The sequence below is a fragment of the Priapulus caudatus genome, unplaced genomic scaffold (assembly GCF_000485595.1).
Source record: "Priapulus caudatus unplaced genomic scaffold, Priapulus_caudatus-5.0.1 Scaffold105, whole genome shotgun sequence".
Taxonomy (NCBI): Eukaryota; Metazoa; Priapulida; class Priapulimorpha; order Priapulimorphida; family Priapulidae; genus Priapulus; species Priapulus caudatus.
In genome coordinates, this window is record NW_014577166.1 from 568,480 (window position 1) to 580,340 (window position 11,861).

The 11,861-nt window shown below is 43.5% G+C and overlaps 1 protein-coding gene across 1 annotated transcript; it reads left to right on the forward strand.

Annotated features, from left to right (window-relative positions):
* Positions 1-9,882: 9,882 nt before the first annotated feature.
* LOC106805203 (cell adhesion molecule 2-like) lies at positions 9,883-11,367 on the forward strand. Its single transcript, XM_014806703.1, has 2 exons — positions 9,883-10,656; positions 11,246-11,367. Exons 1-2 carry the CDS (start codon positions 9,897-9,899, stop codon positions 11,365-11,367), a joined length of 882 nt encoding a protein of 293 aa, XP_014662189.1. The 5' UTR covers positions 9,883-9,896.
* The last annotated feature ends 494 nt before the right edge of the window (positions 11,368-11,861 follow it).

An 11,861-nucleotide genomic window follows, 5' to 3' on the forward strand; every position in this document is an offset into this window, starting at 1 on the left:
TTGTGCACAAAAGTGAGTTTTGTGCACAACATTGACTTTTGTGAGACAGAATTGAGTTTTGTGAGACAGAATTGAGTTTTGTGGGACAGGATTGACAGAATTGAGTTTTGTGGGACAGGATTGACAGAATTGAGTTTTGTGTTCACAAAATTGACTTTTGTGAGACAGAATTGAGTTTTGTGAGACAGAATTGAGTTTTGTTAGACAAAATTGAGTTTTGTCCCACAAAACTCATTTTTGTCAAGTTTATAGGTACAAAAATGCCTGTCCTGCATGGCGCCCCGTAGGACGCGGCGTGCCTGCATGGTTTCAGAAGAACGTAGAGAATAATAAGTGCTACTTTATAATGCAGTGGTAGTGCGATGAGTTTTAAAAGGAGAAGTACATGATAATTAGTATATAGTGTGAAAGACTAAAGCTATGAAAAGTGTGACTGTAAAATGGTAATTGAACAGAACGTAACGTCAGGCAACGTAACATACCACAGCCGAAACATGCGAGGCAGCTGAGGCTGTCATGAATTAGCACGCCATTCTAACGTACGTTACCCATGAGAGTGTACAGGGAAAATGGTTCCCAGGTTATACCTAGGAATGTTGTTATGCTGAAAATCATCTTATGGGGTAGATAACAATAATAAATGTTACTACAATCAATACAGTAGGAGTGAGGGATTGTTATATAGCAACTAAATTATCATAGTGCGAAAACGTAGTATAATAAAGACAGTCATTCATTGTACGATGATCACTAAAGAGAAACGTTTAGAATTCAAGAGTTAACACAAGGAAACACAACGTAGCGTAAGAAAACACAACATAGGTAAGTCTTTCATTAATTACCAAGCCGTTATGACGTGATTAACAATGTAGGTCTGCAAGGAAGGAATATTATTGGAATATCGTATGCTGAAGAACATTTTATTGCGTGAGCGGATGTAAGAAATAGTAAGTGAATTAAACACAGTAATAGAGCAATGAGGTTGCACAGCAATATATGAGACCGACTGCACACTGGCAGTATGCCAAATCCTTTCTATTACAGCATGTAAATCACGCAGCTATCAATCAGACAATAGAAGTGTTGTCACAAAGGTCGCTCCTTTATAATCTCATAAATATTAGTCTTCAAAGTCCAAGGGACTATATCGAAGACTGAGAAAGTCAAACGGGATCAAATAGACAGATCAACATGCGCCAGGGATCGCAAAAGAAGCATCCATTTTGCTGTTAATAACTAAATCGCAACTACAAAATATTGGCCGGTATAGGAAAGTGTATTTGCGCAGTTGGTTGTTGTTTAAACGGCTAATGCTAGTATGCCGATGTGCATGTGTGTATATGTATTTTTTTTCTGTAGTAGGATGTAGTGGATGCCTGCGCTGGCCGACATGTAAAAATAATAAATGACTTGGCGCAGACAAACGTGACCAAATCCCATTCGCATTCATTATATAGGCATGTTTTTATAGTATTAATATTTTAACGCATTTTTGACAGACATAGGACGCGCCGATTAGAACCAAAAAAGTTATGGGTGCATTTTGAGGAAATCTCTAGCTATATATATACGTAGTTAAATCCATCATGGAATCGACACGATTGGTTATTTTCGTTTGCACCTAGCTATAATATACAAGCAGGACCCGTTGAAAGCGTTCGTTGTAGTGCAGTGCGCTTCGTTGTAGCTCCCACTACAGAGCTTCAGCCGTAGGAATTGTTGTGGTTGTTCAACGCGATAAATTCCGTTGCGCTGGCACCCCAAATGTGTTGTCTCTTGGCGTATTGCTCCAATTCAGAATGTTCAACTAAGGATCCGTGCCGTCTCTGAACGATTGCTCAAGTAACTTCTTAGCAGATTGAACAGCTTTCTCCCCCAGTCCGTTGCTATTGTAGAAATATGAACTGTTCATTGTATGATGGAATCCCCATGCTACTGCAAAGTAATTAATTTCTCTCGACGTGAACATTCACTATCGGAGATCAGCATGTCTGGAATACCAAACCTGGGAAAATGTGACTTGAGCTTCCGCACTACTGTCTTAGTTGATTTGTCCACAAGTGTGTTAAGTTCAAACCATCCAGAGTACAAGTCAACTGTGACAAGGTATATCATGCAATGTCACTCAACTAGATCCATTCCGATTATAGTCTACTTGGCACTGGATATGGTAGTAGTGGATCTCTCGACTGGTGCGATTTTGTACTATGGCATATGTTGCACTGGCTTATTATGTCATCTATGTCTCGACACATGCTTGACCAATACATGATGTCTCTTGCACGGCGCTTGGTGGCTTCTGCCCCCAAATGACGACTATGTACTAAGTTAGAGTATTCACGCTGCAGTGATTTTAGTACGACTATTCTCTGACCTTTCAAAATCACACCCTCGTCTTCGATCAATTTATCACGAAATGGATATAATGGTTTGAGTTCAAGTTTACTTTTCGACCAACCCATGACGACAGCTCTGTGAACTTTCTGAGTGTGGCGTCGTATGACGTAGCTTCCTTTAGGTCCTCCAGCTTCTTACTACTGATCGGTAACACTGACAGTATCTCAGTCCGGTGTGTTCTCCAGATCTGTGTCACAGTCCTTGATTGGCAAATATGCCGTCGACAATCAAATTGTGTGTTTGTGATTGCTCAGGCCACGCGTTAGCTTGCGGGGTTCTTTTCTAATGTGGTGTACGCTGTTCTCTGACAACATCAACATTAAGTTTATTTTGCATGAACTTAGCATCATGCTCTGACAGTTCGTGTATCGGACACGTATGTATGGCTTTGTCCAATGTGAGGTCACTTTCTCTTAACAGTATTTTCCGGGCACCGACAGATGTAATTCTTATGACTATTCTGTCTCTAATGAGCTGATCGGGCCATAATAAAAATATTGTTTGTTTGCCCTCACCCGACCGACCCGCCAAAAAGGGGCTGACTCAAATTTTTTTATTGATCTTTCCCATTCTTTTTTTGACAAATTGTATTACTGTACACTATAAAAATCTGTAGGCAATACATTATATGTACCAAGCAAAACAAACATTCAACAATTTTATTTTGCCCCCAAATCTGGGGGCACCTGCCCCCCTTCTCTCTAGGATGTTATTACGTTATTTCTATAGTCCATTTTCAAAATTAACCCACCAAATCATTCAGATGACCTTAATACAATATCTCCGTGTGAGCAACAAAGTTACGAGGTTATATTTACTTATACTAGTATAACTTTATTTGCACTTTTGCTTTTTTCGGTTAAACCCCCGTTCGGTGATTCCCTCAACCGCGGTTATTAGTGCTACTGGTGGTACTTATACCCCGTTATCGGTGATTCCCCGTTCTACTGATATGGTGCAACTACAACAGGATAGGGTTGAAGGGATATTTTTGTTTCATCATTTATTACATTTATTCTCGGGTAATTACAGTTATTACCTTAGCTTGTTTTTTTATTTTGCCCCCAAATCTGGGGGCACCTGCCCCCCTTTTCTCTAGGATGTTATTACGGCCCTTGTATACTGTAGTCCATTTTCAAAATTAACCCTCCCCGTGGCCCACCAAATCATTCAGATAATATCTCCGTGTGAGCAAAAAGTTACGAGGATATATTTTCTTATACTAGTATATCTTTATTTGCACTTTTGCTTTTTTCGGTTAAACCCCCGTTCGGTGATTCCCTCAACCGCGGTTATTATTGCTACTGGTGATTCCCCGTTATCGGTGATTCCCCGTTCTACTGATATCAGGAGTAGATAATAGGGAATTCCCTATTATCTACTCCTGCTGATATCCACGCCTCTTCTCTGTAGATGGAGACCATATCAGCGAAACTAAGCTTGTCGCAACTGACTCCCGATACTCATGACTCTGGACACTGACTGACGAGCGCCAGTCTAACGTGTGGTAGCGAGATCCGCGTGACGTCAGCAGGTATGATACCGTCAAACTATAAAACAAATCAACGCGGTTTGCGGATCTAATAGACTAACCACGGTGGAAGGAGAAGTCACACGTAACTGCGATAAAGTAAAATCCGGTAAGTCGTAGATTTATGGCACACGTAACACGTTCAACGCTGCCTTGTTAACAATAGATCCATCGCCCTGTGCTGGAATTTTCGCATATTCTCCTATGCTTTACATCGATTTTTCAACTGTTTACACACATGGGCAGCATGATATTTAGTATTCATCTATTAGTATAGTAATCTAGTCTGTATATCTGTCAAGATTAGTATAAATATGTTAGATTTGTTTCGATATGTTGATCAGAATATTCATAACAAACCGCTATCGGTGGTATTTATGAACTTAGGATCCTAGGGTCCTTTGCTGTATGAGTATAGCGAGTAATGCCCCATACTTCATTTTCCTAAATGGGGGGGTAGACCCTGAACATCGATAGAGGTCTTCTTCAAGGTGTTGCCTAATAATTTTTACCAACAAATATGTGCTTTGTTGTCAGAAAGGCGGGACAAAGCGTCCTTTAACCGAGGGTACTCACCTGTTTTTGACTGTTTCTCACCATTGCAACGCTCGCGTATTTCACGCCGTATTACATATATTATGCGCAGTTCCGCGGCAAGGTGCACGCGACCGCGGGCACGTCCTACCAAAGTGTAACTTAGTGGCGGTAAGGACGCAGTTCCTGCAGCAACCATGTGACACGGAGGCAGTTGAAGGTTCCAATGTTACGGTGCACTGCACGATTGACTTTAGTTTTAATTCCGTGGAAGAATTTCCCACTTTTCTTTATTGGTATCGTGACGGTTCCTACGTAAGTCCTACTGATGAAGATAGATATTCCTACATTGACGCCAACATGTACGACACAGGAAACTTTAGTTTGCTAATATCTAACTTGAGAGAGATGACGCAGAGTTCTATTGTGTGTGGCAGCAAGCCGAGGTCGCGCCGGGGAGCGGCCATTTATCTAACAAGGGTCATCTAACTGTGCTTGTGCCACCACAGTCGGTTATAATGTCTGTTATAGACAGCTCTTCATCACCGGATGGAACACTACAGTTCTCCTGTGTATCTGACAGCAGTAACCCGGCAGCTAGCATCACCTGGGAACTGAATGGTGAAGATATCACTGCCGACTCCAGTCAAACTGAGGAAGCGGGTTCAAGAAACAAGACATTTACAACAAGAAATATCCTGAGTCACAGGTTTTTAACTGAAGACATTGACAAAGAACTTCGTTGTCATATCTTAAATCACCAAAGTTTACCCGAAGAAGTGTTAACGGAGGTTTTGTACATGGCAGACACCGTGACCATCGTCAGCAGCAACAACTCCAGTGATGATGACGTCATTATTATCGAGGCAGAGAAGCTGATTCTACGCTGCAATGCTGACGGCTATCCAGAACCATCTTACACGTGGTTGCACGACGACCAGGAGAAACAAGCTGCAGGCGACGAGCTGGTGATCGAGTTAGTCAAGTTTAAACACAGAGGATTGTACGCGTGTAAAGCAACTAGTGTGTTTGGAGAATACATGTCAAGTAACAAGTTGAATGTGACCGTGTTAGTGCCAGCAAGGAATGTCACAATGACGATAGACGGCAATAATGTAGACGGTAATATGACGATACTTGCAGGATCCGTTGAGGTTAGCTGCACTACAGATAAAAGCTTTCCGGGAGGAACAGTAACATGGAAACTTGGTGATACATCTGTAGACGGAGCTAATACTTCACATGCCAGTGAAGTTGATGGAACTATAACGACGTACAGCAAACTGACGCGTACGTTTACCGCTGATGATCACGACAAAATACTTACCTGTCATGTTGACATCCACGAATCATTCCAGTCACTGTCAGTCGATGTTCGGCTCAATGTTATTTACATTCGAGGAGTCAGAGTCAGCGGTGACAGTCAGGCAGGCGTTATGACTGTTAACCACGGCAGTGCGCTGTGGCTCCTCTGTAACGCAGACGGAAACCCCGAGCCAAGTTATTCATGGCTTCACAACGGAACTGTTATCCCGGCAAAAGTCAACAGCACGTACGAGAGAGGCTCTGTCACCCCTGCCGATGCGGGCGACTACTCATGCGCAGTCTGCAATCTTGCAGGAAAAGTCTTCTCTGCCAATACAATGTCTGTGGTTGTTGTCCCTCCACCACAAACATCAAGCATTGGACTTATTGTCGGACTGGTCATTGGTGGCTTATGCCTTGTAATCCTACTCATGGTCGTCGTTTCAATTTACCGGAAGAGGAGATCAACGATTAATATTGTCTTGATACTGTTAAGACACGGCGCACAAGGAACGTACAAAAACGAGGACCACATCACGGATCAAGAGCCACCAGGTGGTCATAAGCAGGTGTTCGCCACCCAACCAAACAGCAAACATAATGTAGCAAGGCAGTATGACTCCGGTACCATTGCTATCTCGATCACACATGCAAGTCGTCACGAACAAAGAAATCCGCGACCAAGTGAAAAAACGAGCCAACGAGCCCGGTCCGACGAACCAGAAAATAATGACGAGGGTGGTTGTCATAGCTCTACCGGTGAACCCAACCCTATTCTACCCCCCATAGCATGCTCTTTACACACTAATTCATTACAACACGTTAGTTCTAACCGTGTTTTTCACCTTGCGCTGACCACAACGAGGACTCCACAAACTGACCTGTCGTGTTATGCTGGTATCGGTGGCGTCACCGTAGTTGACGGTCGCCTGGATACCCTCGTATGAGGACATAGCGCGGGCGCGGACACTGGCTTCTCTCGCGTTGTTTATATTATGCGCATGTATATGCACATAACATCATTTCGTAACATCATGCAGCGCACAATCATGTGTAATCATGTGTTTGTCAGTGAAATTACTCAAAAAGGTAACAATGTGTGATTTTAAGTATAAATTTGTCGGTATTGTTGTTTTAGTGGTATCTTATTATAATATTGGCCGGTATAGGAAAGTGTATTTGCGCCGTTGGTTGTTGTTTGAACGGCTAATGCTAGTATGCCTATGTGCATGTGTGTATATGTATTTTTTTTCTGTAGTAGGTTGTATAGTGTATGCCTGCGCTGGCCGACATGTAAAAATAATAAATGACTTGGCGCGGACAAATAAAGCGCAGCTCGGCTACTACGCACGCATGGGACCAAATCCCATTCGCTTTCATTAGGCATGTCTTTATAGTATTAATATTCTAACGCATTTTTGACCTATATAGGACGCACCGATTAGAACCAAAAAAGTTATGGGTGCATTTTGAGCAAATCTCTAGCTATATATATATATAGTTAAATCCATCATGAAATCGACACGATTAGTTATTTTCGTTTGCACCTATATAACTATAATATATAAGCAGGACCCGTTGAAAGCGTTCGCTGTAGTGCAGCGCGCTTCGTGATAGCTACCACTACTTTTTTAACAGAGCTTCAGCCGTAGGAATTGTTGTGGTTATTCAATGCGATAAATTCCGTTGCGCTGGCATTCCATGTGTTGTCTCTTGGCGTATTGCCCCAATTCAGCATGTTCAAGTATGGATCCGTGCCGTCTCTGAACGATTGCTCAAGTAACTTCTTAGCAGATTGAACAGCTTTCTCCCCCAGTACGTTGCTATTGTGGAAATGTGGACTGCTCATTGTATGATGGAATCCCCATGCTACTGCAAAGCAATTAACTTCTCTCGACGTGAACAGCCACTATCGGAGATCAGCATGTCTGGAATACTATTCCTACTATTCCTATCTAGAAAAAATGTGACTTGAGCTTCTGCACTACTGTCTTAGTTGATGTGTCCACAAGTGTGTTAAGTTCAAACCATCTAGAGTACGAGTCAACTGTGACAAGGTATATCATGCAATGCCACTCAAATAGATCCGTTCCAACTATGGCCCATGGTCTACTTGGCGCTGGATATGGTAGTAGTGGTTCTCTTGACTGGTGCGATTTTGTGCTATGGCATATGTTGTACTGGTCTATTATGTCATCTATGTCTCGACACATGCTTGACCAATACATGATGTCTCTTGCACGGCGCTTGGTGGCTTCTGACCCCAAATGACCACTATGTACTAAGTTAGAGTATTTACGCTGAAGTGATTTTGGTACCACTATTTTCTGACCTTTCAGAATCACACCCTCGTCTTCGATCATTTCATCACGAAATGGGTAGAATGGTTTGAGTTCAAGTTCACATTTCGACCAACCCCTGACGATAGCTCTGTGAACTTTCTGAAGTGTGGCGTCGTATGAAGTAGCTTCCTTTAGGTCCTCCAGCTTCTTACTACTGATCGGTAACACTGACAGTATCTTATAGTCCGGTGTGTCCTCTAGATCTGTGTCACAGTCCAGTGGCGTAGCCAGGATTTTTTAACAGGGTGGCCAAAAACAGCGAACTGCGCAAAATAGTGGATGACATAATATTTTAATGGTTCCTCCGCCTCCCTCTCCACACCCTACGCGCCCCCACCTCTCAGCTCTGCAACCCTTGTTTTGGGCGCCATGCAAAAAGGCGACATCTTTGCTCGTTGTTCGCTGCTCCCAAGATATGTTCTGAACTGTTCAGTGGCGGATCCAGGATTCTGAGGAGAAGGAGGTGGGGTGAAAAAACAGGCGGGGTGTGGGGGGTCATCCCCCAAAATTCGTTTGAAAATGTAGATTGCAGGAGAAGGTATTTGAGGCACTTTTGAGTACATGTACAGCCTTCATTCTGACTACGACAATTCTTTTTTTAGTAGAACAATTATTTTCTTTTTTTTTCACTTTCGGATCAACAGGGGGGCCATGGCCCCCTTTGCCCCCCCCCTAACTACGCCACTGTCACAGTCCTTGATTGGTAAATGTGTCCTCGGCAATCAAATTGTGTGTTTGTGATTGCTCGGGCCACGCGTTAGCTTGCGGGTTTTTTTTCCAATGTGGTGTACGCTGTTCCCTGACAACATCAGCATTAAGTTTATTTTGCATTAATTTAGCATCATGCTCTGACAGTTCGTGTATCGGACACGTATGTATGGCTTTGTCCAATGTGAGGTCACTTTCTCTTAACAGTATTTTCTGGACACCGACAGATGTAATTCTTATGACTATTCTGTCTCTAATGAGCTGATCGGGCCATAATAAAAATATTGTTTGTTTGCCCTCACCCGACCGACCCGCCAAAAAGGGGCTGACTCAAAATTTTTTATTGATCTTTCCCATTCTTTTTTTGACAAATTGTATTACTGTACACTATAAAAATCTGTAGGCAATACATTATATGTACCAAGCAAAACAAACATTCAACATAAAAGGTATCTCCACGCAAGCACACCTAAGCATGTAGACACCATGCTGAATTTGTAAAAATACCCCTCTCAAAAAAAGCCTACCTACCCAAACTTCAGCCTGGGTCGGGTGAGGGCAAACAAATATTTTTTAATTGTGGTCTCACACAGTTGCCCATATTCACAGGTGCTTGCTGTATTGCGCGAATCTGCTGCAAATGTTTCTATAGTTTCACCTTGTTGTTGTACTCGGGAGTTAAATGTAAACCTCTCCAATATCACATTACTCCTCAGATTACAAATTTGTCTGTATTTACCGTTTCAGGGACTCGGGATTTTTCCTTGATTCTGCCGATATTACCGCTTCTGGATTCACCGGGTCTGGACGTACGTGCGCTCACCGGCTCGATGATCAAACGTCAATTTATGACAGCATCTGTATTGTCTGCAGTCTTAGTGGCGGTAAGGACGCAGTTCCTGCAGCAACCATGTGACACGGAGCCGGAGGCAGTTGAAGGTTCCAATGTTACGGTGCACTGCACGATTGACTTTAGTTTTAATTCCGTGGAAGATTTTCCTGTTTTCGTTTATTGGTATCGTGACGGCGCCTACGTAAGTCCTACTGATGAAGATAGATATTCCTACATTGACGCCAACATGTACGACACAGGAAACTTTAGTTTGCTAATATCTACCTTGAGAGTTGAGAGAGATGACGCAGAGTTCTATTGTGTGTGGCAGCAAGCCGAGGTCGCGCCGGGGAGCGGCCATTTATCTAACAAGGGTCATCTAACTGTGCTTGTGCCACCACAGTCGGTTATCATGTCTGTTATAGACAGCCCTTCATCACTGGATGGAACACTACAGTTTTCCTGTGTATCTGACAGCAGTAACCCGGCAGCTAGCATCACCTGGTGGCTGAATGGTGAAGATATCACTGCCGACTCCAGTCAAACTGAGGAAGCGGGTTCAAGAAACAAGACATTTACAACAAGAAATATCCTGAGTCACAGGTTTTTAACTGAAGACATTGACAAAGAACTTCGTTGTCATATCTTAAATCACCAAAGTTTACCCGAAGAAGTGTTAACGGAGGTTTTGTACATGTCAGACACCGTGACCATCGTCAGCAGCAACAACAACTCCAGTGATGATGACGTCATTATTATCGAAGCAGAGAAGCTGATTCTACGCTGCAATGCTGACGGCTATCCAGAACCATCTTACACGTGGTTCCACGACGACCAGGGGATACAAGCTGCAGGCGACGAGCTGGTGATCGAGTTAGTCAAGTTTAAACACAGAGGATTGTACGCGTGTAAAGCAACTAGTGTGTTTGGAGAATACATGTCGAGTAACAATACATGTCAAGTTGAATGTGACCGTGTTAGTGCCAGCAAGGAATGTCACAATGACGATAGACGGCAATAATGTAGACGGTAATATGACGATACTTGCAGGATCCGTTGAGTTTAGCTGCACTACAGATAAAAGCTTTCCGGGAGGAACAGTAACATGGAAACTTGGTGATACATCTGTAGACGGAGCTAATACTTCACATGCCACTAAAGTTGATGGAACTATAACGACGTACAGCAAACTGACGCGTACGTTTACCGCTAATGATCACGATAAAATACTTACCTGTCATGTTGACATCCACGAATCATTCCAGTCACTGTCGGTTGATGTTTGGCTCAATGTTATTTACATTGCAAGAGTCAGAGTCAGTGGTGACAGTCAGGCAGGCGTTATGACTGTCAACCACGGCAGTGCGCTGTGACTCCTCTGTAACGCAGACGGAAACCCCGAGCCAAGTTATTCATGGCTTCACAACGGAACTGTTATCCCGGCAAAAGTCAGCAGCACGTACGAGAGAGGCTCTGTCACCCCTGCCGATGCGGGCGACTACTCATGCGCAGTCTGCAATCTTGCAGGAAACGTCTTCTCTGCCAATACAATGTATGTGGTTGTTGTCCCTCCACCACAAACATCAAGCATTGAACTTATTGTCGGACTGACCATTGGTGGCTTATGCCTAATAATTGTAATCCTACTCATGGTCGTCGTCGTTTCACTCTACCTGAAGAAGAGATCAACGATTAATACTGTCTTGATACTGTGTTAAGACATGGCGCACAAGGAACGACGAAAACGAGGACGCACATCACGGATCACGAAGGCCCCCAGGTGGTCATAAGGCCAGGTGTTCGCCAGCCCAACGCAAACAAGCAATATCATGGCAGCAAGTGCAGTAGGACTGCCGTAGCCAATGATATCCCGATCACACATGGGCCAAGTCGTCACGAACAAGGAAATCCGCGTACCAAGTGAAAAAACGAGCCAACGAGCGCCGGTCCGACCGAACAGAAATAATGACGAGGGTGGTTGTCATAAGCTCTACCGTGACCGCAACCCTATCACGGCCCCCCAACATGCTGCTTCCACACTAATTCAGTTACAACAACGTTTGTTCTAACGTGTTTTTCACCATGCGCTGACACAACGAGGACATCCACAACACTGAACCTGTCGTGTTATGCTAGTATGGTGGATGTCACCGTAGTTGACGGTCGCTGACACCTCGGTATGAGACATAGCGCGGCGCGCACTGGCTTCTCT